Source organism: Lygodium microphyllum, chromosome 10, assembly GCF_053477565.2.
Source record: "Lygodium microphyllum isolate KBCC chromosome 10, Lygodium_microphyllum_v1.1.10, whole genome shotgun sequence".
NCBI lineage: Eukaryota > Viridiplantae > Streptophyta > Polypodiopsida > Schizaeales > Lygodiaceae > Lygodium > Lygodium microphyllum.
Window position 1 is genome coordinate 66288280 of NC_141144.1, and position 27640 is coordinate 66315919.

The 27640-nt window shown below is 43.3% G+C and overlaps 1 protein-coding gene across 3 annotated transcripts in view; it reads left to right on the top strand.

Moving 5' to 3' along the window:
• Positions 1 to 2126: 2126 nt before the first annotated feature.
• The window catches only part of LOC148030106 (uncharacterized), a 78691-nt gene continuing 53177 nt past the window's right edge, over positions 2127 to 27640 (top strand). For 2 of the 3 annotated variants that reach the window (XR_015692131.1, XM_087686367.1), the window contains exons 1-4: positions 2128 to 2448; positions 2684 to 3240; positions 3353 to 3452; positions 15163 to 15429. Coding sequence is in view for 1 of the 3 variants with exons in the window: in XM_087686367.1 (XP_087542493.1) it covers positions 2858 to 3240; positions 3353 to 3452; positions 15163 to 15429 (750 nt within the window). In the remaining 2 variants the exon portion in view is untranslated. Of the gene's footprint in view, positions 2449 to 2683; positions 3241 to 3352; positions 3453 to 15162; positions 15430 to 27640 lie in introns of all 3 variants that reach the window. The other variant, XR_015692132.1, reaches the window with a different exon arrangement.

Consider the following 27640-nt stretch of genomic DNA (forward strand, 5'->3'; position numbering starts at 1 on the left):
TCAACGTTAGGGTAAGCTTAAGGAGCTCTCTTTGCTTCCTAGTTCTTCATCGATGATAATTCCAACATAAAAAAGGTAGAGAAAGAGTTGATGGCCAATCTCTTGGAGATATGCATAGACTTTTTAGCTCTATCAGGTTCAATTGTCAACCTAAGCAAGTCTATCTAGGTTGGGGTGACCCATCTCAATGGATACATAGACTTGACTTTAACATGATTAGGTTGGGCAAGGCATTTGGATACTTGGGCTACCCTTTGGGGTTGGGTGTCTCATGAAGTAGAGAGTGGGCTAGATGGAGAAGATCAAACATTGGAAGGATGCCCTCCTGATCTTTGGGAGATGAGTTGTACTCATTAAGACACTACTAATCTCTATGTTGGTCTACTTATCAATCATCTTTTTCTTTAACAATGCAACATGGTAGAGATTTAAAAAGGAGTTGGGGGACGGTCCTTTGGAAAAATGTAGGTACAAAGAGGTGGAGAAGCATTGTATAGGAGGTGACAACAACCCTAAAGGATGAAGGAGGGCTTGGCCTCCCAAACCTAAAACAAAAATCTCTAATGTTATTGTTTGCTCGCTTCAAGAGGATATAAAGCACTGGCCATTTTGATAAAATAATGACTAACTAAAGTGAAAGTTAAAAAAAAAAGCATTGGACAACTTGGATTGGTTGGATGTAATCACAGTAGGCCAAATGATCAAAATCACGGAGTCACAAGTAGCCTAGGTCCTTGCTAATTCATGGAGTGACTTGTTCTTAATGTAAAATGGCTAGGAAATGATGGCAAGAGGGGAGACCCCTCCCTAGTACAACACTTATGGACTTTCAAGTAGGCCTTTGAGTTGCCATTTGCCCAATGGATGGGATTTCAAGTATGGTCTGCAAGTTGTCCTTGAAGGGGGTAATTTGATGGGTTGATGTGGGGGCACCCACAAATCTACTTACAACAAGGGAGATTAATCAAGCCTTTGGGTTTAAGTGAGAGGAAGCTAGGTGGCTCCAACGAATATTGGGAAGAAAGAGGGAGAATTAGCTGACTTCCATTACACATCAATAAAGATAATATTTGCCAACTACTTGAGCTCACTTGCAAGAGTGCTAGTCTAAAAGTGCAAGAAAGGAAAGATTTATTTAGAAAGTCCCAAGTGCACATTTAGGAAGCAATGGAATATTGGAAGAAATGTATCCAAGGACCAAGGAGAGGACTTGGAAGAGGAGTCTCAAGAATTTGGAAGTCATTGCCGGATCAGAAACTCAACTTAATATTATGGAAGCTATTGATGAACAAGTTCCCAACCAAAGACAGAGGTTAGGGAAAGCCTTTAGATTCTCCCCTCTTTGCTTGCTATGTAAAATAGAGCATGATAATATCATGCACCTATTGTGGAGGTGTAAAGAAACTAGGACCATATGGAAGCGTGCAAAAGACTGGTTACATAAGGTAGGATTTGATGCTAATCTTATACCAATGAACACTTTGCTTCGAGGCTAGGGATTAGTTAATAAAAAATCATTGAAGTTGAGGAACATCATCCAAGCGGTGGTGGATTGGAGCAATGTGGAGTTTTAGAAATGACAAACTTTTTGGTAGGAAGGGTAGTATTATGGGCTTTGAGAGGGATGACCTTGCCTCAAAAAGGAAATCGTAATAGTTCTTAGGAATGATGGAAAAGAATGTAATACTTTGAAGGTTGTAACATCCAAAGTTTTGAAAAGGGTCTAAAGTCATTATTGACCTACACCAGACGCCCTACTCATGGTGGTATTGTAAATATATTTTCCTTAATATAACAACATGCGACAAAAGAAAAGAACTTTGAACGGCTCTATCAATTGAAAGTTCTAAGTATCTCTTGCTCACTTGCCTTACGGCTTAGGGGCATTTAGAATTCTTCTCCTCCTCTCAAACTTGCATGGTTGCTAGTGTGTTTTCCTTTATTTTTCCAAAGCTAAAGCCTATGAAAAGGTTCCCTACCCTTGGGAAAGCCATGTGATTCAACCTAAAACACATAAGCCTAGAAGGCATCGACCTGTGAAAATTAAAGTTTTTTAAAGGTGAAAATTTTTAAACGTTTGACTTTACAACATGTGAAATCCGAAAATTTTCATGTTCTAATGATCAATCGATTTCTCCGTGGCAGACAATGGGATTGACTGTCTTTCTGCATTCCTTGTTTAGACGAGTTCCGGCTAAAGCTCCCATCCATGCCAGACAGAACAAGACATCCTGTATTACACGGCTGATTGAGCGTCAGGTTTCCAGTTTCTTGTAGAATGGTGTCCGATGAATAGGCAGATCCGCTTCTTGTCTTGTGTGATCAGGAAATTTGCTTCCTCTGTAATCCGCCACATGACGGTACCGTTGCTTCTCTTTGCCTAAACGTCTTCGTTGCATTCGTCGCTTGCAATCTACAGAACACGACAGAGAAATTGTCCTCAATGCGGTGAGACTGCTCCCTTCCATCGTGTTCTCTCATTACAACGCTTGAACGTGTGGCTTCCATTGTTAGTCATAGTAGTTTTTGGCTTCTGTACATCTGCACGGTCCGATGAACTTTCTGATCCTTCAATCGCAGAAAGATCATGCTCTGAGGTGCTTGCGATAAACTGTTTGTGCTTTCGGCAACCTTTGTTATAGAATAGGGTCTCGTTTGTGAACTCCGCCATTCAACAATGCAGGTTGATGCTTCGCTTGGCCTACATAGGTGCGCAATGAGTACTTTCATACTCGATATCTCAGGAAATGACTCATCTTGACGAAGCTGGCACATCATCAGTCGAAGGTACTTTTCAACAAAAACATTACCTCAGGGCGGTGCGTTCAATAAGAGGTATACCGTATCCTTCCTAAAGATGGAGGGAAAACCAAATGAACGAGGAGACCCAGCAGGGAAAATAAATGGACAATCGGATGCAAGCAAGGAGTACGATGCAAGCAAGGAGTACGTTTCTCTACGAGACTGTCTACGTCAACCTTTGGAAACAGATGACAGGATAATGGCAAGACCAAGCATTTCTGACAGGAGAAAGAGTGGCAGGACTGGAGGAAGTAAGTTTCTTGCAAGGCTGCGGTCCTCATTTTCGAGGAGGAGGACAAGCAGTGGTAGTTTATGTCTGCTTTCAATAGAGGATATCCGATATGCTGAGGAGCAGACAGCTGTTGAGGAGTTTCGCCAGATCCTTCTTGCTGAAAATCTTCTTCCAGAAAGGCACGATGATTATCATAACCTTATCAGGTAATTCTTGTGCACTTTTGACTAGTAGGTATCAAACAAGTAATCCATGGTTTTGTAGAATACATAGGCAAATCTTGGTAAATTTGACTTTTATTAAGTGTTTTTGATTCAGGTTCTTACGAGCTCGCAATTTCGATCTTGAGAAGACTAAAGAGATGTGGAGGAACATGCTGCAGTGGCGAAAAGAATACGGCACAGACCATATTGATGAGGTTTTGTAGAAAAAGTTGTATAAATGCTGTCACTGCAAAACAAAATTAAGTGTTTGATAGAGGATATTGTGGAAAGTGTATACATGCTCAAGGTCTTAAAGCTGTTAGGCTTTCCTGTGATTTTGTGACGAATGACTGGGAATATTCATGACATGTGCACACATTCTTTAGTTTACCATCTATAGAATAGAGACACTTGCTTTGTGCATTGTACCAAGGAGAACGAGAAGTGAAAACAGGAGCAAACATTACAATGTGACGAGTTTGACACTTTGTGTACCACACGAGCAAACATTACAGTGTGATGAGTCTGACACTTTACATGACAATTTCAGAACGTTTGATTAGAAAAGAGTGAGTAGGCTAAGGAAAAGACAAGTGAGTTCAGGCACTACAAATTTTGTCCATCTTCTTTTCTTTTTAGTTTTTCCCACTTTAGATTTTACCTCTCGATGTTCTATTGACAGGGCTTCATCATTCTCCTTTCTGCAAATGGAACAAAGCACAGTCACAGTCCAAATAATTGTGAGATTGTAAAAAGATGACAAAAAGGTTATGGACATAGACTGTAAGATCAAGTCCAGGCAGCTCCCCAGAATGAGCTAGACAGCATGATGAAAAAAGGGTGATTGGTCTGTCTTTTGTACAAGGGCATGCTAAGAGGATTGTCTTCATAAAAGGGCACAATGTAGGTGAATAAGGCAATAGACAAGCCACCTAACCGACAAGTCTCTGCAGTTTGCAGATCTGGAGCTTATGTTCTTCCTAAGTATGAGATGCCAAACCTTGTTCTCAGCCTGTTTCAAGTGGGAGGTCATCTGTCAGGAGGGGTTTCCAGATTCAGCTGTAAAGAAATGCTTCAGTAGAGAGAGAGAGCTCTCAAAGTGTGCAACAAACCTAGTGAAAGCAATAGAGCTCAAGAAGAAGAGAACTCAGAGTGCTGAATGAATGATCAAACTCTATGCTGGTATGATACAATGGGCCTAAACCTCTGTGTCTTGGTTGGACTAGGGATGAGGTGATTGGAAGAGGAGTCAGAGACACCGATGGGAACACTGAGAGTGTGTCATACCTTGGATGGATCCCAAAACATGTGTAGGCAGTCTCTGATGATGTGTGAGTGTAGGCATCAGCAGTGTGGGTGCCCAGACGGCTGAAAATGCAGATTAGTGTGGTTGACAATGATGCTAACTATTTGGAATAGGCCATAAACACTTGGACAGCAGCAGTGCAGCCTGTCACACAAGCAAACATAGATGTCTAGCAGCTGTAGGTGACCTTTGGAAATGAAAACCCTTGGAAGGACCGAAGGCAACAACAGCTGGAGTCTATCAGCCTGCATTTTGTCCAGTGTCATCCCTTGGCTGTGAGCTCTGTTAGAGTCTGACAGAGACATAGGAGCTCTGACTTTTTCAGTGGATCGAGGATCTGTTCACACTCGTTAGGTGGTGATTAGTTGTTGCAGGCTGTGATGAGCATTTTTACTGGCTGCCAGCATTATTTTATTCCTAGATCTCAGGTCAGCCAGCATGTTCACCCCCTATTTGATCAGGTAGGCCAGATTTGGACATTTCTTGCTATTTATAGTAGGGTGATTTGGTGGCAGCTATCATTTATAGGTTTTCTGCTATAGATTGCTTTAGCACACATTGACTTCAGCCTCTCCTCCATCTCTGGTGCTGCTGTTGGTCATCAACTTGATCTGGTGCCCTCACTGGCGCCTTGGGCTTTGTGTATGGACTTATCAATCCACTCTTTGTATTTAGCTTCCATTCAGATTCAATGTAGATTTATCACTTCATTCTCTTCTTTCTTTGTAGTCTTTCTCTTCCCTTCTCTTTCCTTGTTTGTGTTTCTATTGCATTGTATTGGAGAATCTATGAGGAGAAGACCACCCTTAGGTTGCTGTTTGGAGCAGATTTGCTGCAAAGAATGTGGCTTTGTTACTTTGTTCATACCTTCTTCAAAGTGTGTGGGGCATCTACAACTACTCCTTGCAAGCTGTAGTTGATTTACCTTCCATTTGGTCTGCCTGGTATCAAAACACAGTTTTTTGAATGTGTTTGCAGGTCTACAAGAGTTATGGAGTACCACCAGTTTAATGGTTTTGATGACTTAGACTAGTAGTGTGTTTGTAGGTCTATTTTTTAGAAAACATATGTTCTCAACTGTTAGATTGTCGCAATGAGTGAAATGAAGATAGAAGAGTAGAGGCATCTTATTCTGACAGGTCTTGAAGGGGAGCCTTTTCCCCCTCGCAATTGTCTATAGATGTCATAGCACTCTATGTATAGGTGCTAGTTCTTCCTTCATTACCAAAGGAAGATCGACTCGATGGGTCAAACTACTCCCTTTGGTCTTGCAAAGTGGAGTTCATTCTCTACACCTTTGATCTATTGTCTTTTGTTACTACCCGTATTTCTTGACCAGTGGAGGATCCTAAGATTGGTTCTATGATGGACCAGGTTGCCTTATGGGATCAACTTAATTCTCAAGCCCAATCTTTTCTCTTCATGAGCCAACAAGATTTTGTTCTTGTCCATGTGCACAGACCTCGAACAGCCACAATAGTATAGATGAAGCCCTCTTCTCTCTACCATTAGAAGATCTTTGCCCACCGTATTACCCTAGAGAAAAAAATCATGATGCTCTCTATTGATGATACTCCTATGAAGGATCACATTAATAAGTTGGATGATATGTGGGATAAGCTTGCATGCCTTGGTCAAAATATCTTATCAGAGGACATGATGTTGATTCTCCTTACTCAGTTGCTATCTCCAAAATATGATATTTTCTACACTAGCTTGGTTACCTCTAGGGTTCATGGCACACTTCTTTGGGAAGAGCTAGCTTTGCTTATCTTGGAGCATGATGAGAGACTCAAAGAGATAGGAGCGAATGGATTTGGCTCCTCCAAGGCTTTTATGGTAAGTGTAGGAGAGGGAAACGAAAAGGACAATACCAAGAAGAAGGATGATAAAAACGATGAGAAGGAGGGTGAAAAGAAGTCCAAACTAAAGTGCCCACATTGTGGGGAAGGCATGAGTGGGCTAGCATTTTGTCTGCTGTTATATTTTGGTAGTGATGCGTGTGAACATAGTTAGGACCATTGGGACACTTTTTTTCCTCTTTAGATGGTTTATTTTTCCCCAACCTTATATGCATATCTATTCACTTTTAGGGAATACTTAGTCTTGTAAATCTTCTCTATCAATATTTGTTAATATACTTTGAGTTGTGCTTTCTCGAGCTTTCTCTTTTCCAAGCTATGTAATTGCATTTCTGCAAACCTAGATCTAACAATTGGTATTAGAGTGGGCTTTGAACTCTTGGGCAAAGTTGTCAACGCCCTTTGCTTGATTTCCTTAGGTTGAGATGAGATTTGATGAATGTTCGGCATTCATTTGTTGACAAATACTATGGAAAGTTCAGGTTCATTTTGGCTTCTGTTTGTACTACTACCCTTTCATCCTTTTATGTAGAATTTTTGACATTAGTGATTTTTGTGAACAAGAGCCCTCATAATCTCCTTTATATTGTGTTACATAGCATGTGTTGGTTTTGTGCATATTTTTGCATCAACTACAGTTAATGGCCATGGCTAGAAACAATTCTGTATATTGGCTGTTGAGGACAAGTTCGATGGAACCAATTGTTTGCTATGGGCTTACATAATGGGCCACGTTTTGGTTGCAAAGGGGCTTTGAAACATTGTATATGGAATTGAAAGACATTGTGGTGGTGTTTCAAAAGTTGCGAGTACAACAAAAGTAACAAAAACAGGTGATGTTGAGGATAATGTAGGTCTATATTTTGCTTTAGCTAATACTAGAGCATCACCACTACCTACTTCTGAGTAGGTTTGTTGGAATGGTAGAGATGCTGAGGCTCATACTTTGATTGCATTGTCTGTTAAATGTACCATGATTCCACATATTCATAATGTAAATACTAAAACAACTAAGAATGCTTGGGATAATCTACATGTTTGTATCAAGGAAGAAATGGGACTCGTATTGCATAGTAACATGGGAGGGGGAACGAAAACATGGATGGGGATGGAGAATGGCTGGAAGTAAGGGATGGGGAGCGGGGGTGGGATGGGGGAGGGGATGGCATACATATATAACATTTTAAATTTCATAGTTAGCAAATATATGCATGTGATGTGGTTGGTGGATGTGGGTAAATGTTTAATATCAAAGATCATATGCATGTGCATGTATGTATGTATACATGCATTTTGTATTGTAGAAGAACTACATTCGTAATGATTTGCTATAAGAGTATGCTGATTTTGTATGTGTGTACATGTGACAGAATAGGGAAGAAACAAAGATAGCTAACTTGATAAGCTCCTTGGAAGAAGATTGAAGACCCCAAAATACAAAAACCCAGAAAAAAAAAAGTATTTCTAGCCAAAAACATCCTCTAGCAGCCATTCTTGACAAGGGGTTGGGATAGGGGATGACCAGGATGGAGGGACAACTATTAGGTGTGGGATAGGGGACATTACCCCATCTTGTTTTGGCATACCCTTTGGTAGATCCATTTGGGACAGCATTTTTGTGTTCGAGGGGGACTTGGGACAATTGTTTTCTATTACTATGTTGTGTTGCTTACTTGCATAAGTAGTTAGAAAGTGTATATATGGATGAAGATGACTCCATGGATAGGATTTTGACAAAGATTAAAGATCTTAAGGAGCAGTTGATTGTTGTAGATGAGATTTTACCATACAGTTCACTTGTGCAGATTATTCTCAATGATCTTTGTGATAGTTAGAAAGATACAGAAAAAGCTTCCTTTTTCGCTTAGTAAGCAGAAATTTGCAAATGTTGCTTAGTCAAAGAAGGCTAATAAGGATGAGAAGAAAAAAGAGAGTCAGATGTTTTGTAAATATGGTAAGGTAAACGATTATGCTATAAAGGACTCTTCTAAATTGGTTGTGAAAGAGGCTAAGAAGAAAGAGACTAGTATGATTGTTGCAAATGCCTCTTCTTTTGAGTCAGAATTTGCAAATATTATGTAGGATATAGAATGGGCTTTCAGTATGCAATGCACCTTGTTTACACGATTTTTGTATGTTGTGGATTTACATGTATGGTACTTTGACAGTAGTGCCATGGGGCATATAACTTTTCCACATAGTTAGTTCACTTCTCTTGAGCTTGTCCCTAAGAGTAGCATTGTGACATATACCAATACCTTCTCTTATCTCGTCAAAGGAGTTGGAAAAATTGTGTTGGCTAGTGTTAATGGTAGTACTTTTATACTTATGGATGCTTTGTATATACCCGAGATAAAAACGAATTTGTTGTCGGATTTGCACTTGCCAAGATTGGCTTGATTGTGAAGTTTGTTGATGATAGATGCATAGTTCATGATCTCTCTTGTAGTGATACGATTATTGCATCTGATTCATTATGTTAGTGTGAAAGACATGGTACGTGTTGTTGTAGATTTGTAGGTAGTTTTAGATGCAAAACTTTGGTTTATGCATTTTGGTTATTTGAATTTTGCTAGTTTGTTATGCCTATAGAAATCTGATATAGTGTATTCATTGCCTACTCTTGAGGCACCTAGAAAACGCATTTGTGAATGCTACATATTGGGTAAAATGTAGCATGCTTTATTTCAAAAAGATGGTTTAGTGAGACATGTTCACAAACTGTAACTTGTACACAGTGATGCTTGCGATTCAATGCAAACAACATCTTTTGGCAACTACTTGTACTTTGTGACTTTCATTGAGGACTACTCTATTTAAAAGCTAAGTCCTAAGTGTTTTTGTGCTTCAAGTAGTTTGTTAGCATAACTAAAAATTTGTTAGGATGTAAAGTGGGCATCCTCTGTTTTGATTTGTTGGGGGGGGGGAAAGGAGAGAGTATATGTTCAAGGAATTTAATGCATATCTTGCTGAATGTGGGATAAAACATCAATGTACAATGCCATATATGCCACAACAAAATATTGTAGTTGAGAGGAAAAACATATCACTAATGAAGATGGTATGAAGCATGATCAAGAGTCAAGCTTTGCTATATAGTTTTTGGCTTGAAGTTATTTTATTTGTAGCCTATGTACTTAATAGGTGTCTCACAAAGGCTTTGCAGTCTATCACTTATATGAGGCTTAGCATACTAAAAAACCATTTGTGGCTCGCTTACGTGTTTTTGGTTTCTTGGCTTATACTTTGATTCTAGTGTTAAAAATGCAAGAAGTTGGATGACAAGGCTATAAAATGTATTTTGTTAGGTATAATGATGAAAGCAAAGGTTAAAAGTTGTATCACCCGCAAAGTAAATGTATCTTAGTTAGTTGTGATATCTTTGTGGAAGATATTATTTAGCCTTTACTTTCACGTACGAAAGAGATAGATATACGCTTACAAGTTAACAATTACACTTTATTGCCTCTTTTTAGTGGTGTACAGTCACATGCAATGTCAAATGAGGTACCTTTTCAACCTTTGTAGGTTTCTTATGATAATGCAGATCAATCTATTTTTGATGTAGATGTAAATGATGTAGTTCTTGATAAGAGAGTAGAGATTGAAGAGTTCAGGACTATGTCAAAATGGTTGGTGCAAACATTATGTGATAGTAAGTTGGATATATCGTTGCCTAGTCATACTTGTTTGGGCTCTCATAGTGTGTCCTATGCATCAGACTGTTCTGCCTTGGTTGTCTCTAGTTTGTGTGATGAGGATGAGTTTGTGACTTTTGAAGCGGCAAAAAATTCAAACAATTGAATGACTCCTATGTAATTTGAGTATGATGCTATTATAAAAAATGGTGCTTGGTTCTTATGTGATTTGCCTCTTGGTAAGAAGGTCATTTGTACTAAGTGGGTTTACAAGTTAAAATGCAAGCCAAATGGTAGTATTGATTGCTATAAACTAGACTTGTAGCGAAGGGTTATGCTCGGTACAAGGGTATTGATTTTGATGAGACTTTTGCTTCCACTTGTTGTATGACAACTATTTATAGCATTTGTGCATTAGCAGCTCATAATTGTTGAAGTTTATATTAGTTAGACATCAAATTTACATTTTTGCGAGGTGATTTACATGAGAAAGTTTATTATGTTTTTCAGCCTCGTGGTTTTCAGAATAGTCCCACTAAGAGCACATTTATGTTAGACATGAGGGTGATGTGCCTTTTATCATTGGAGTTTATATTGATGACATGTTGCTCGTTGGTCCTAATGAGATATATATTATTGAGTTTAAGACTCAATTGAATTTAACTTTTGACATGTTAGATTTGGGCCAACTATATCATATTTGGGCATTCAATTTAAGGAGTGTGATAGAGACATTTTGTGTCAAACAAAGGATGCTGAGATATTATTGCAGGGATTTGCAAGCTTGGTGCTACTTTTATAGAAAGAAAGAAAGAAAGAAAGAAAGAAATATTAACGTCTACATAAGGCCAATGTGGCTTATGAGACAAAATCCAGAGTACATCCATGTCTAATGTCATCTCATCTGTAAGGTAAAGATAACATTACAAATAAGTTGGTGGCCTATGAAACAATATTGAAAATAACTATATGATGGGACTATACTAGGGTTGAACCATGTGTAGTGTTGTTCCATCAATAGAAAAGAAAAGGAAAGAAAAGGAGAACCTGATTTGATAGAACCATGCACAAAAGTGTGGTGGAGACTATGGGCTGTAGCTGATCTCAAGATCTGCACATGATCTCAGCTATGATGCAGTCCCTAGCTGCTTTATTGATATGCCTGGTGGTGAGTCTTCGGTGTCTCGTGATAATGGCTCTAATCCGACTTTGGTGTGGCCTCCTCGGACGTGGTCTTGGTAGATGGGGTCATCGTGCTCGACGAAGGGAAATGGCTCTATCCAATGTGACTCCACGGTGTGGCCTATAAGGTGTTTGGCGGGGTGGCTCTGTCTTTGCTAGGCTAGTAGTGTCAGTAGGGTTGGCTCTGTAGAAGAAGTCTGTTACTGCTCTCTATGTGTATCCCTCTGGGTGAGCTGGCCTCCTATCTCGTAGTAGTGCAGTTCAACACCTCTCGAGCTCAAGGAGAAAAAGACCTAGGCATCTCTGGTTCTCGTACTCCATGACGCGACGAAGGGGTCCAAATCCATCACGGAAGAGGCAGTGGTACCGTTCTTGTATGTCATAGTATACTGTGCATCTGCATATGTAGTGCTTCTCTGTCTCAGGCTCTCGAGCACAAAGCTGGCAATAAGTCCCATCCTCTGCTAGGGTATTTGTCCATCTATCTGTCTCCATCTGAAGCCTATGTGAGGAGGTGCGAATTTGTCCGGTAGCAACCCGTACGCTATGGGAGAGAGGGGTGTCCATATACGCTGGCCAAATAGTGAAACCATCATCAGAGAGTGACAAGAAATGACTCCTGTAGAACTCCATCCTCGATCCTAGAGGGAGTGGTGGATGGATCCATGTCCTTGTTGTCTCAATCCTCAAGATATGAGCTCTGATCACCCGGTTCAACTCTGATTGGCTGAGAGAAAGTGTAGGGCAGTCAAGGCTATAATCCAAAGGTGGAAGACGGTCAATATCCAAACCATGTAGGCTCATCCAAATAGCCATCGATGAAAACCAACAGTTCTTCTCGCCTCTTGCTGCTAGTTGTCTAGATGAGGTTAGTGCCAATCTAGAGTATCTATGGCGTGGAAGTTCCCATAGTCTGTGCCAAAAGGTCTGCCCTAAAGAGTGCCTCCGTAACTATAGGTGTTGCCCCTAGCTCTGCTTTGACAATGGGATGTGGGGTGGAGGGCTTACTCCTAATCATATGTGCTATCATCATGATCAATGGCCTTTCCATGCTATCCCAACCATCATAATAATCCCTCTCTACTCCAATTTGATCAGTGAGTGGGCTAAGACGCCTATGGTACAAGCTGCAACCCCATACCTCTGCTCCATATAGTAATGTAGGTGTGACTAGGGTGTTAAACAACTAGAGTTTGGTGCGGGGCTCTTGGAACTGTATGCGAGCACATTGACTTTCGAGTGCCCCTAATGCTGCATATCCACATGCTAGATGTGCCTTTGATGTCCCTCTCAACGAAAAACGTGGGCCAAAGAAGGTGACTCCCAAATCGACATATTCCCTCGCATGCTCTAGTATGTCTCCCCCCAATGTGAACTTGTATATAGATCTAGTCACCCATGCTGTCGAAGTATTGAAAACCATGGTTTTGGTCTTCCCAAGGTTCACTGTGAGGTCTTTATCTCTACAGAAGATGTGCAAAGCATCTAGATGACACTGCAATTCCTTCGGTGAATCTGAAATGAGAACAATATCATCTGCATATAGTAATATCGGTATCAGCACCCCTACTAGGCTGGCTCCAACTCCTCCTCGGTCTATGTAATCAGACACTTCATCTATGTATAGACCAAACAATGTGGGTGAAAGTGGACATCCTTGTTTCACTCCTATGGTACTGTCAATCCTCTTTGATAGCCCCCCAGGTGCTCGTACATGACCTGTCACTGCCTCATATAATGCATAGACACCCCATTGTATACCCTCTAGTACTCAAATGTCCTGCAATCTCTGCATGATGTGTGTACGAGGCACTATTTCAAAAGCTTTGCGAAAGTCTACAAAGCAACAATAGATCCTCTTGTCTCAGGCTCGACCCTCCTCAATAATGGCTCTAAGTGTGAGAATATGGTCTAGCGTGGTATATTCTTGTCTGAAACCTGCCTGTCCTTGTGCTCTCTTGCCTTGCATTTCAGCGCACTCACTGAGTTCATGCTCCAGTATAGATCCATATATCTTGACCAAAGTATGACCGATCATGATAGTCTTGTAGTTGCTAGGAATCAGGGGATCACCACTTTTAAATAGCGGAATTATAGTATTGTATGACCAACTCATAGGGAAACCTTCACATACTGCTCTATTGAACATATGTGCTAATATGGGTGCTAATATGTCACAAGCATGTGAGAAATGTTCTGCTACTAGTCCATCCTCATCCTGAGCCCTCCCATTTTGTAATCTATAAATTGCATCCCTAACCATTTTCCATGTGAAGAAAGACCACTCTGTTGGCCTACAAGCTTGGGGGGGTTGTATAGGTGACTGTCCTGGTAGGTCATACAGCTGTCTCCCATAGTCAAGTCAAGCATCTGGTGATGTAATCTATATGGGGGGACTGTCATGAAACATCTTCCATGCACTCTTGCTATCCCGCCCCAAAAATAGCTGATATATCTCTACTTCTGCTTTTGCTAAGTAGTCTCGTTTCTTCTTCCGTACGATGTGTCTGAGTGCCTAGCTCCACTTCCCTCTGTAAGCGAGCTCGGGTGACTCTACACTCATCATCATACTAGCTATTTTGGGGAGTAGTAGATCGTGTGGGTCTACATCGGGGCAAGGCGTGTGGGAATGCATACATGGCTGATCCATGTATGGCCTCTACTAAATCCCTTGTACATTCTTCCAACGATCTACTCAAGTCCAATATATGTAAATTGGTCTGCAAAGAACCACTGTAGATGTGTGAGGTGTCTTCTATAAAGTAGTATTTGGGATGTTTAGGGAGGCACGGTGTTTCATGTTTCATATGTACATGAGAGCATGAATGCCAAAATACCAAGATCTGCTGCTATGCTAATTGGTCTCTCAGATATCTTAAAGTTTTGGATGTCTGGTATCAATGCTGGTGAGCTTATCAAGTAGTCCATAGTACTTGCCCCTCCTTTGTGATTCCAACATGTCAAATTGTCAGAACCTGGCCATTGTGGCAGACAGTTAAAGATGGCTAGTCTACGTGCACTTCCCGAAGTCAATAGGTGTGTCCCATAGGTACTCACTTCTTTATCCTGGGCTCTCCTGTGTAGGCCTATTTCATCTAGTCAATCTCTTTGAACATGGCATTATCATGCATATAAAAGTCACTCTGTCTATCTCCAATGCGTGCATTGAAATCTCCTACTAATAATATGTCCCCAATGCTAGCATATGCCATGATATCATCATAAAGTACATCAAAGGGAGATCCATCTCGTGTGGCATAGGTAGAATTTGCAGGAGGAAAGTAGCATATTGCGATGAATATATCCCGTGGTCTTCCTGCATGTATCCTAATCCATAAATATCGTGCATCATCCTCTCTTTTCATTATGAATCCCGTGGTCTTCTTGCATGAATATAGAGAGAGGTTTGAAGTTGAGCCTTTATTAGAGATAGTTTTGATGTCTTCCTGTATCAATAGGCTTTTGGATGCTTGATTTATGTATGCATTATGAGGCTTGACATTTAGTTTGTAGGCTCATAGATGGGCAGGCCTATGCATAGCCCAAGCATTAAGCATTGGCAGGCAGTGAAGCATAAATTTTGCTACTTGAGCAGTACTTGGCACCTTGGGCTATTTATCCCAAGGGGAGATCATTACCACCAGATTTACATGCTTTTTCGGATTCTGACTGGGCTGGTTGTTTTCAGAACTTTGGATTTTGTCATGAGATTTTTTGCTCCAAAATCTCATTTGTGGATCGAAACTAGTTGTACATATTTTAAGGGAGTTTTTGTGGTTTTATCTGTAAGTTTTGTTATTCCTGTTTTGCTTTTTCCTCTCTTTAAGTTGGGTACTTCTCATTAAACAGTATGTTCTCATGTTAGTTAACATTTTGCCTGACACCATCTTGGTTTTGCCTTACTGGTTTCTGATTCTGTTGACAACTCACCTTGCAGAATTTTGTCTTTGAAGAATATGATGAAGTCAAAACGTGCTATCCGCAAGGTCATCATGGCGTTGATAAGTTTGGAAGGCCAATCTATATTGAGCTAATTGGAAGAGTAGATCCACAGAAATTGATAAAAATAACTACAATAGACAGATATGTGAAGTACCATGTTTTAGAATTTGAGAGGACTTTGAACAAGAAATTCCCAGCTTGTTCAATTGCAGCAGGGAAATACGTGGATTCCTCTGTTTCGATCTTGGATGTTGCTGGTGTGGTAAGTCTACATGCTCATGTCATAATAATACATGTTCTTGTTAGAATCTACTGTAAGCAAGTAATGATGTTGGGAGCTGGATAGTTTCAATGACATTGAAGAAATGAATAAATATATCACAAGAGTGCGCACATTTGTGTGTAAATTGAACTTCAAAATGGAAAATTCTTGAGTAAAACTAATATAGTGTGTGCTTTCCGGCATGTTTTTGAAGTTTTGTAGTTGTAACATGTACTGTAGGTCTAAGGTACTAGATGCAAAAGAGGTTAACCCATACTGATGTATGCAAAAATAATTGCCTGGGAAATGTGCTATTTTTAACCTGTGCTTTGAGCAAGCCTTCTAGGGCTGGTTGCTGGTGCTCCTTGTTTAATCTGTTGTTCCTAAATTGCATTTGGTGGCAAAACTCCTATGGCTTGCTTATGGTCCTTAATGAGGTCAAATTTTATTTTATAGGTTGTAGCAGTAATGCACATCACCAGTCCTAAGGTACTCCATGTTAAAATTTGCTATCCCCACATACCAAAGATTGCAGCAACAGATCATTGCACGTTTTTGGTGTTTTAGCTCCCTTAATTAATCAGAATTCTTCAATATCTCTGACACGCATGCATCTATGTTCATGCGATGATAAATTTTTTGTCTTGATCTGCTATTATGAGTTTGAGTTGTTTTTACATTTTTCATTTTCTCTTTTGTGTGCTTGTGACTGTTCTCCTTCCCTCTGTTCTATCTTTTGGGACTTGTGGTGCAGCCGCTTTCCTTAACTGTTCCTAATCTTGGAAGGGTATTCTTATACCACTGAGCTCATTTAAGGTATATGTTTTTGTTGTTTCCTATGATGAGTCATGCAGCAGACTTATTGTTATCTCACTTCTTGATCTCTTAGGATTACTGGGCCTTTACGTGAGATTGCAGTGATGGCAGAAGTGATGCAGTGACATGAATTTGTGATGTGAATGCTGTGGCGTGAGATTGCAGGAGCAACACTGTCCTGATGGGTGGGAAAGAGACGAGACCTGAGATTGTGACAGTGATGCTCTGAGACGTGAGATTGCAGGTGCAATAGTAATGCTCTGAGACGTGAGATTGCAGGTGTGATGCTGTCTAGACGTGGCATTGCATACTCTGAGACTGTGACAGTGATACTGCACGACTGTGATTTCAGTCATGACTGTAATGAGGCTGCGACAGTGATGCTCTGACTTACATGCTGCGACAATAATGCTCTGATGCTCTGTGACAGTCTGTGCCTCCAGTGACTGATGGGACAGGATATCCTGTGACAGATTATCCATGTTTGCAGTGACTGACATGACAGTTTGGAGTGACAGTTTGTGTTTGACAGGACTCAGAAAATATGCTGGTATTGTGAATGCAATAGTACATGCTCTGGTACAGAATCTGCTGCAGCAAACATGGGTGAACCAACATCCCCAAGAAAACAGGGTGATACCCTGGATGAAGTATTTTCTTGCAAACCCCCCTAAAACTTTACCGGAGATGCATGCGTGATGCATCCACACCAAGGAGCATTAAAAGATGCTCAAAGGTTGCAAAATTATTGAAAAAAATAGGAGGCATGAAGGATATGAAATCCTTCAAATGAGTTGAAATTCAAGAGATGCATGCATCAATATATGCATCAATTTATGACAAAATACAGCAAGAAATGAAAACACGGATGCAAACATGCATTAATGAGTGGGAACATAAAGGTAGAATTAAAGGCTGAAATGATAGACAACCTTGTGAAACTGGATACAACTTGGAGAACGGAAATGGAAAGTTGGAAGAAATATGCTAACGCTTGCATAATCATCAAAGATGAAGAAATTGCTCAACTTAAATTGGAGTTAGTGCATGCAAGAAGGACCTAGCAGCATATAAAGAGAAACTTGATGTGCAAAGGCCATCACAGGATGCACCAAAACTAGAAAAAGAGATGGAATGCTCAAGAAAGACATGCACACATGGGCAGATGTAGTTTAAGGAGCAAGGAATAAAATGGAAATAGTGGAACATGTCATTATGGAAAATGTTGAATAGATTTAGGTCGCAAATAAGAACAAAGGGGGACATGCAAACAAAATAGAATAGATAATGCAATCATAGAAGAAGAAGCAAGACGAAAGAGTTGGGTACTCTGAATCCATGTGGTGGGATGGGTCAAGAAAGGTATCCCACAAGAAGATGCAATTGCTCTAAGCTACAAAATCTATTTACTATTATACTTCATGGATCTCTCAAATCTAAGATTGAACCTACATGGCATCCATACAATGATCCCAAACCTGATTATATTTTTTCATTTTTCCATGGCCTGTTTTTCTCTGTCTATTTTTTCTCCCTAGATGTACTTACTTAGAACTTTAATGCACTTCTCTCTCTCTCTCTCTCTCTCTCTCTCTCTCTCTCTCTCTCTTTTTTTTTCGTAAAAGGTAATTGTTTTAATTACGAAAAAGGTACAAGATTACATGATTACATGATTACAAGAGACACGAGGGGCCTAGCCCAACGTGTGGGAAATCCCCGTACTAATGCACTAAAAAGGTTACACCAATCATGGCAACGACCCAGAGGCAATTGCCATATGCCAGGGATGCAAATCCTCCCGAGGGAGCAAGTCGGAGTGTCGAATGAGATCTAGCTGCCAATGCAAGAGCCCTTTAAGCCTGGCAATATGTCTCGGTACATTGGAGGCCGAATCAAAAAGAAAAGCATTGCGCGTGGTCCAAATGTGCCAGCATCCCCAGTATCTGAAAAAGTGAAATAAGATCTTCATATGTAACTGTGGCGGTGTGGGGTACTTTGGGCGCACAAAAACCCAATCGAAAGGAGTTAGTGAGGACCCCACCACCGCTTGCTATATTTGCGACAAGAGTAACCAGATATTCTTGGTGAGCGGGCAAGAAAGAAAACGATGTCGGGCCGATTCCACGGTAGTGGTACAGAAGAAACAATTGCCATTCGAGATTCGACGCTTGGAAAGGGCCGATGCAAGAGGAAGACCACCAATCATTACCCGCCAAAGGAAGACCTTGCATTTGAAAGGTGCCTTTTTCAGCCAGCCCTCCATCAGCGTTGCCTGCCACCATGTCCGCGATTTCCGCAGTCCCCAAACAGTATTAGCTTTCACACCCAGCCAGTGGTGATCTCGAATGAGAAGATGATACACCTGATTAGTAGAGGCCTTTTCCAGACTCAACCTGCCTGCAAGGTCCCAGTCCTGCCAAGGACGATCCACAGCTAGGGCAGGAAAGGGTTGCCTACCCTGAAGCTCCAATAAAAGCTTTTCCCATAAACCACGGTATCCGCACGGGATCCTGAAAAGTCTCCTAGCAGTCCGAAACGATGCGAGGACATTGCGAGTGGCAAGGGTAGCATCCGCAATCGAAGTCAGACCTAAACGGGCCATGCGGTTAAATCTCGGTATGAGCTGATGTTTGTCTTCCCATGAAAGTAATCTGGATACTGCCAACAATTCCAGCTGAAAGGAGTTAGACTGCACGCGGTCCCCTACTGGATGCCAACGGGCCTTTTGGAGCACCACTTTCCAAGAGCCGACCAAGTGCAGTAACAAAGAGGAAGAGGGACTGGAAAATCGAGAGTCAGAATTAAGGACATGCCACCAGGAGGCCCGAAGCCGTGTGTTACCATGGCGTAGCCCGCTGTCCTCAAGAAAATAACGGGCTATGATGGTCCACGGGTGATGATCCACACACATGGCATGAAAAAGAGACCAACGAAGAGCCACCATATGAGTTTCTGCATCCAAAATAGCGCCACCACCCATGCGTTTAGGGGTACATATATGCGACCATGAAATCCATGAAATGCCTGCCTGCAGGGAGTCCTTCTTCCATAGCATGAAACGAATAGGATGAGTAAGAGCCTTCAAGGTAGTAGGCGTCCATGGCAGCAATGGCAGGAAATACGTTAGCATTGATAGCATAATTGTCTGAGCCACTTTGAGGCGCACATGGAATGGCCACGCTTGCGACTTCCAATACATAAACTTCGTTGCCAGTTTTTGTGAAATCCACTCCAGTAGGTCCTTTGGCCGTACATCCACTCCCAACGGGTATCCAAGATGCCTGACAATGGATCCACGGGAAACCACCTGACCCTGCCAGCCTAAGGACTGTAAATCAGGCTCCGTGCAACTGAGAATGGCCGACTTAAAGGCATTGATGCGAAGACCAGAGGCCTGACCAAAGAGCGTCCAAACATCTAATGCCTTTCGAATGTTGTCCCTGTCTGCTTGCAAAATCATAAAGGTGTCATCAGCCAAAGATTGGCTAATGAAGTGCTGCCCCAAAGGAAGAGACAATCCGGCCAGCTGAGCAGAAGCCGCCATTGAGGATAACATTGAAAGGACCGGGTGAGTCGCTAGGGCAAAGAAGAGAGGACTCAAAGGGCAACCCTGTCTGACCGAGCGAGCAAGGACAAATGGCTCTGTAACCCCACCATTGAGCATAACTCTTGAAGAAGCCGCAGCACTAATGGTGTAGATCAATCGGGCCCATAGCAGACATAAGATCTGCAATGAAAGACCAGTCCACATAGTCAAACGCCTTTTCCAAGTCCAATTGAATCAATACCACTTCCTGACTGGAATGCCGCGCATAGTCAATAGCCATTTGCACATTCAAGATATTATGGAGAATGTTGCGGCCCTTGATGAAACCATATTGGAGAGGATGCACAATAGTTGGAAGGTGCTTGTGAAGCCGATTCGCCAGCACTTTGGAGAAGATTTTATACATCGAGCCCATCAAAGAGATTGGTCTCCAGTGTTGCAGTTTTGACGGCGAAGGGACCTTGGGAATCAATTTGATAAGGCCTTCTTTCCATGAGGAAGGCATGACCCCTGTTTCCCAAACCTGCTGACACATGACCGCCAATGGCTTCACCAACTGCGCGGCCGAGTGCTCAAAGAATTCATTAGTGAGACCATCCCAACGAGGACTTTTATCCTTAGGCAGGTGCAACAAAACATCCATAACCTCCTCCTCGCAAATATCCGCCTCCAAAGTGGCTTGCATATCAAGTGGAACCTGCTGACGGACCAGATGATAGAAGGCCGAGCGGGCATGCGTAACTTGGCTAGAAGGCGAGGGAGAAGAACCAAGAAGTTCCATAAAATAATTTCTGCACATAGTGACAATGGTCTGCGGATTAGTGACCATGCGACCTTCCGAATCCGGGAGCCTAGTCATATTTTCGCGAGCCGGAGAAGCATGCAAGGTGCGAAAGAACTTATGAGACTGGCAGGCACTATCTTGCAATGTGTCAGTCAAGTTATGCAGCTTGGCCTGCTGATAAGATTTCAACTGAAATACTTGAATAAGATGGGCCAAACGCCTTTCCAATGACAGCAGAAAATCATCATCTGGGGAATCCACGAGCAAGGAACGGACCAAAGCCAGTAAGGCCTCTGCTGCATGTCGACGTCGTCGACAAAGAGAGGCATGATGAATCCCATACTGCCGAGCAACCCGCTGCACATTAGAAAGCAGGCGCGCAAATGCGGCCAGGCCGTCAGAGGCGAAGTCCAATAAGAATCTCTCAATCAATTGCTGCATATAGCCTTGAAAAATTGGATGCGTCAAATAAGAGGAGTTGAAACGTAAAGGGAGCCTATCCAGCAACTGCGTAAAAGGTGCAATAGATTGTGCCCGCATCTCAAACTGGAGGGGGAAATGGTCCGACAACGCATATTGCTGCAAGACCTTCATTTCCAGCATTGCGGGAAGAAAATCATCCCCTTGCATGATATACATTCGGTCCAATTGCGACCAAGTAGTGGTATATTGTGCGGAATGAAAAGTAAAGCCTGAAAAAGAAGGGTGAAGCCACGACCAAAGATCTTGCTTAAGCACGCGCAAAGCAAAGGAATTCCACACCCGGCTTTCCGGCGTATCCATTACTGAATGCCCCGAAGTGGACTGAGAAGAGTCAACACACATATTGAAATCTCCCATCAAAAATCCCCTTCGGCCAAGTGACATGGAGCCCTGCAAAGTCAACCAAAGATCCCGGCGGGATTCAGGATCGTTTGGAGCATAGAGGCCCAGCAACCATAAAATTTCTCCTTCAAATAAGACTTCGATTACCAGAAAGCGGCCCTGCACATCATTTTTGACAAGAACAGGTTGGTATTTTTCATGGACAATCATCAGCACGCCCGAATAGTGCGTAGCATGTGTCCCTGCATAAAACAGACGGAATCCATGACAATCCACAATTTTGCCTGCTTCAGCGGGACTTTTGTGCTCAACTGCACACAATACATCCCACTGGTTCTCATGCAAGACAGTCCACATGGCATGTTGCTTATGGCGAGAGCAAATGCCTCGCACATTCCACGTGGCTATCTTCATATATCTTCAAAAAAAGGAAGTCAAGAACGAGGCGGTTGTTGCCTCGATTTCACCTTTTCCGCGAGAGCATCTAGGACACCCTCATCCAGAAAATCAGCCAATACTGCAAATGAATTCTGGCGACCTGCTTTAGAGGTAGAAGGAAAATCCACTGCCTTGCGAGCAGGGCGGGGATAATGCCGATCCCAGGGTGTGATCACATTACCTTTTGTATCAAACGCCAGCTTAGCAGGTGGGCCCTTGGGGCCGTCTGTATAGGCTTTCCTTGTAGACTGATTACGGGGGGCAGACGGGGCTATAGTACGCGCAGCCGGCGGTGAAGTGAACATTTCTTTCCTGCGCATATACGTGCGCACGGAATCCTGTGAAGTAGTAGGCCCAGGATCCGCCATGCCTGCATCCAACTTGTTACCTTTTTTTTTGACGGGCCTCAATCCAATCAGTGCTACGAGAGTCCAAACCCAGGACCTGTTGTTTGCCTTTATTCACGACATTTGGCGGCTGAAGGGCCGCCTGTGTCGGGGCATCAAGCACCATGTCATCCTTAGGCAGCACAACCTGCGCATCCTCGGAAGACGGTTGCCTTTCAGGGCATTCGGCCATGAAATGCCCCAATTTACCACATGAAAAGCAGTGGCCTGCAAAATTGCCCCATTTCAAGCGAAAATGCAAGGGATGCATGCCAGAACAATTGAGGCAAAGCCACGCAGGCCTTTTCCGGGCTGTGTCCCATAACATGCATAAACGGTTTCGATTCATAGCCCTGAGGCTTGGGGGCACCAGCACTGTGCCCACAACGGCCATCGCATCCTGCAACAAGGGCCAATAAACTGCCGGACAATTTTCCACTTCCACCCATACCGTGCATTCTCGTTGAAGCAGACGTTGGAAATCGGCCATCGGGCGCCATGGTACAACATGCACCAAGCGGCGATCAAAGAATAATGGCAGCTTGGACAGGAGCTCAGCGCGATGTGTTTCTGATTTCAACAGCACCTCATAAAAGCCGCGAGGTCCAAGGAAGATCTCCTCAACACACTCCCCTTGCAATAAATGATGCATCCACTGGCGAATATGTGAAAGCACTGGGATTCTGCCAGTGAAGAAAAGTATGACTGCACGGTCATAAAACACCGAGAAGGACCGCAAGACTGATTTCGGGTCCACCGTGGCTTCCAGCACATCATCAGTTCCCGCATGAGAAAAAGTTTCATTGTTGTGCTGGACATAATCGCCAAGCAGAGTATTGGCAAAGTCCAGCAAATGCTCCCAGTCTATCTCCTGCGAATCCACAGGATCAGAGGCAACCTGCGCATCGGAACGTTCCTGAGGACCCATTGGCTCGTCAGGAGTATGCTTGGAGCGTTTGCCGCAGGCGGCAGTTCAGAGCCCGGAGGCATCTCCTCCGTGCAGGGCACCATATCCTCCGGCTCCTCTGTATCGGAATCAGGGCCAAGGGCTGCCACCGTCCGGTCGAGAAAATCCATATCCAGGCCAGCCATACTGCTGTCTTCTGGCTTCTCTCTCTCTCTCTCTCTCTCTCTCTCTCTCTCTCTCTCTCTCTCTCTCTCTCTCTCTCGCGCGCGCGCGCTCTCGCTCTCTCGGTGTCTGTGGAAAGACAAGGCTGCACTGCCTCCGTGTGCAGGTCACAGAGCCCAGAGGCGCAGGCTCAGGCACGAACAGGGGATACGACCTCTCGCGGGGGCGACGACCACGGCGGCTGACTGGCGAGGGCAGTGTCCGACAGGTGAGGATGGCGTCCGACAGGCAAGGGCGGACAGATCTGGCAGGCGACGGCAGGGGTCAGACTAGGGCGTCTGACAGGCGACAGGGCAGCAACCGTCAGGGGCGGGCGAGAGGACAGGCGACAGAGCAGGCTGTCGACTGGCAGGACAGGGCAGGCAGTCGTCAGGGGCAGGCGAGAGGACACGCGACAGGGGCAGGCAGTCGGCGGACAGAACAGGCGTCTGACAGGTGGCTGGGGCAGGCAGACGTCTGACAGGCGTCAGGCTTCAGGCTGGCGATGGCGAACAGGACCGCGACGAGCAGGACCCGCTGGCGTGACACGCGACAGGAGCAGGAATGATGGCGGGTGAGGGGCGACAGTCATCCAGTCAACGGCAGGGCAGGGCACGCAGGCGGCGTCATCGCGATCCTGGGCTCTCTCATACTCTCTCTCTCTCTCTCTCTCTCGTGCGCGCGCTTTATGCCACTTTGGAGTTTGTGCATGTGGGTGAATATGGGGTACACAAGTGGGCCAATATGATGGTGCTCCTCGTTCCACCTTTAATCTCTTTGCACTAGGAGTTTTGGGCCAAGATGACGGTGCCCAACCTTTAATCTCTCTCTCTCTCTCTCTACCTGCGCAGTTGAGGACATATCGGTAGCTCTCTCTCTCTCTCTTTGCTTGCATTTGAGGAGAGATGATTCAGAGTGGACAAATTATATGAGTCAATCTCTGTGTGCCTGTGTTTGAGGACAAATGATATGATTCGAAGTGGACAGATTCGGAGTGAAAGTTGATGCATAATCTAGGTAGGCATCAGCTATGTGTATTGCAAGTAGCCGTTGTAGGTGAACAGGGCCTGCACACAGTAGGCAGTGTGACAAAAGTTGAAGGTGGGCACATAGTAGATGTGGCACAGGCTAGGGATGGCTGGCATCATGGCAAGGCAGGAGGTGGGTAGGACGCAGGCCCCCAGGTGGACAGAAGGACGTTGGCGCATAGGGCACGTGCTTGGCACAACGAGCAGGATGTTGACGAGTCACAGGAGGGGCACGCTGAGGGAAGTGCAGAAGCCCTAGGGAAAAACCCTCTCTCTATCTATACCCGTGTTTAAGGACAGACGATGCGATTGGGATTGGGAGTGGAGGTGTCACACAATTGTAGTGCAGGTGTTGCAGATCAAGGTTGGTTCGGGAGGAAGAAAAAGGTCCTAGGGCCACCAAGGTAGCATACTCAACGCTCACTCCAAAGTGTTTGAGTAATTGATTCCATTTCCAGCACATTATTCAAAGTTTGAGTTCTTGTGTTCTTCTCTCATTGTACATTGTGTGTTAGTGTTACATGCTTTGTGTTTTCTTGCTTTTGCTCATTTGCACATCCTCATGTGGTATTTAGATGTGTAGAATCTTTGATTCTGGTGTTGTTTTTGTTGTGTTTTTGCAATTGCTGCACTTACTACTCTGGTAGCTTTTGAACATTCTGTTTTGGTTGTTTCTCACCTTGCTTTCCTATGGGGAGTCTTTTTTCAGTTGGGCAACCTCAGTTTGGGCCAGATGACCTACTTTGAATATGGAGGTAGAAATGGTGCAAACGGGACCAATAAAAAGGTGGCATGCAATTTGGTATGGAGGGAGCTGTAGCAAGACAGGACAAAGCCCGCCGATGATTCAGAGGCAGCTTGATGTATTGTTGAGGTTGTTTGCAAATGCCTAGGAGCAGTAGAAGTCTCTCTCTCTCTCTCTCTCTCTCTCTCTCTCTCTCTCTTTGTCTCTCTTCTTTCATAGATTCAAACATTGGATTCATGTTTTTAATGCTTTAGGCGTTCATGGTCAAGAGGAGGTGAGACCGAGAAGGGGGGTGGCACGATGAGCTTTGCAAGCTTGTCTTTGTGGGGCTAAAGCTATGGCTATGGAGCTCTGGATGGGGATGATAGGCACAATAATCCCAAACATGGTGCCTAACATCATCCTATTGATATTGATGGCTACCCGTTCATCCTCATACCTTGCATCCATTCTCCACGCATTGATCGTTGCATCAATGTCATTAGCCATTGCTAGTAAGCTGAGAACTAGAGAGATGTTGGTTGCCATGTTCTCGCATGCAAGAAAGTATACATATGATGAGCTGTTTATGCTCATAAGTCATTCACATTAGCATTAACATTGCCACTTCCACTTCATCCTCAATCCTCAATCCACATTGGCTCATGTTTCTATTATATCATCTTGATGCATATACATGATGTGGCTCCCAATGTGCTTGTGGTCTTATGAAAAGAGATTATCTGAGCATTTATGGGATCAATTCAATTGAGCTTTGGAAAATACATATGGAACAAATTATCTAGACTTTAATGGGATCAATTTATATGGGGGGGGGGGGGGGCGCAGCCCCCCCATCATTGGAGTGTGAAATATCTTACTACTTTTTGGATACTAATGTTCATTAGAACTATGAGAGAGAGAAAGAAAGAAAGATATATTAACGTCTACATAAGGCCAATGTGGCCTAGGAGACAAAATTTAGAGTACATCCATGTCTAATGTCATCTCATTAGTAAGGTAAAGATAACATTACAAATAAGTGGATGGCCTATGAAACAATACTAAAAATAACTATACGATGGGACTATACTAGGGTTGAACCATGTGTGGTGTTGTTCCATCGATAGAAAAGAAAAGGAAAGGAAAGGAGAACTAGATGTGATAGAATCATGTACAAAAGTTTGGTGAAGACTATGGGCTGTAGCTGATCTCAAGATCTGCACATGATCTCAGCTATGATGCGGTCCCTAGCTGCTTCATTGATATGCATTGTGGTGAGTCTTCGATGTCTCATGATAATGGCTCTAATCCGACTGTGTTGTGGCCTCCTCGGACATGTGGTCCTGGTAGACGGGTTTGTCGTGCTCGACGAATAGAAATGGCTCTATCCAATGTGACTCTACGGCGTGGCCTGTAAGGTGTCTCTGCTAGGCTGGTAGTGTTAGTAGGGTTGGCTCTGTAGAAGAAGTCTGTCATTGCTCTGTGTGTGTCCCTCTGGGTGAGTTGGCCTCTGGTCATGCAGTAGTGCATTTCAGCGCCTCTCGAGCTCCAGGAGGAAAAGACCTAGGTATCTCTAGTCCTCATACTCCATGATGCGACGAAGGGGTCCAAATCCATCACGGAAGTAGTGGTACCGTCCTCGTATGTCATAGTATATTATGCATCTGCATATGTAGTGCTCCTCTGTCTCAGGCTCTTGACCACAAAGCTGGCAAGTCCTATCCTCTGCTAGGGTATTTGTCCATTTGCCTGTCTTCATCTGAAGCCTATGTGAGGAGGTGCGAATCTGTCTGATAGCAACCCGTAAACTATGGGAGAGATGGGTGTCCATATATGCTGGCCAAATAGTGAAACCATCATCAGAGAGAGACAAGAAATGACTCCTGTAGAACTCCATCCTCGATCCTAGAGGGAGTGGTGGATGGATCCATGTCCTTGTTGTCTCAATCCTCAAGATATGAGCTCTGATCACTCGGTTCAACTCTGATCGGCTGAGAGAAAGTGTAGGGCAGTCAAGGCTATAATCCAAAGGTGGAAGACGGTAAATATCCAAACCATGTAGGCTCATCCAAATAGCCATCTGTGAAAACCAACAGTTCTTCTCGCCTCTTGCTGCTAGTTGTCTAGATGAGGTTAGTGCCAATCTAGAGTATCTATGGCATGGAAGTTCCCATAGTTTGTGCCAAAAGGTTAATGCCCTGAAGAGTGCCTCTGTAACTATAGGTGTTGCCCCTAGCTCTGCTCTGACAATGGGATGTGGGGTGGAGGGCTTACTCCTAATCATGCTTGCGATCATCATGATGTGAATGATTTGCTATTATAGTATGTAACCATTAAACATTATAGGTGAGGATTGCATTGCTTGATGCTTGTCTGCATTATGGGAGATAGTTGTATGATGTATAGGGATAGATATCCATACAGCCTCCGTAGGTATGCAGGCCAAAAAGTAGGTCATTTTTCACTAGTAAGATGGTCAAAGATGCAATTTATAGATTGCCAAATGGAAAGGCACAGGATGAGAATGGTTGAGTAGTAGAACACTTTGCACA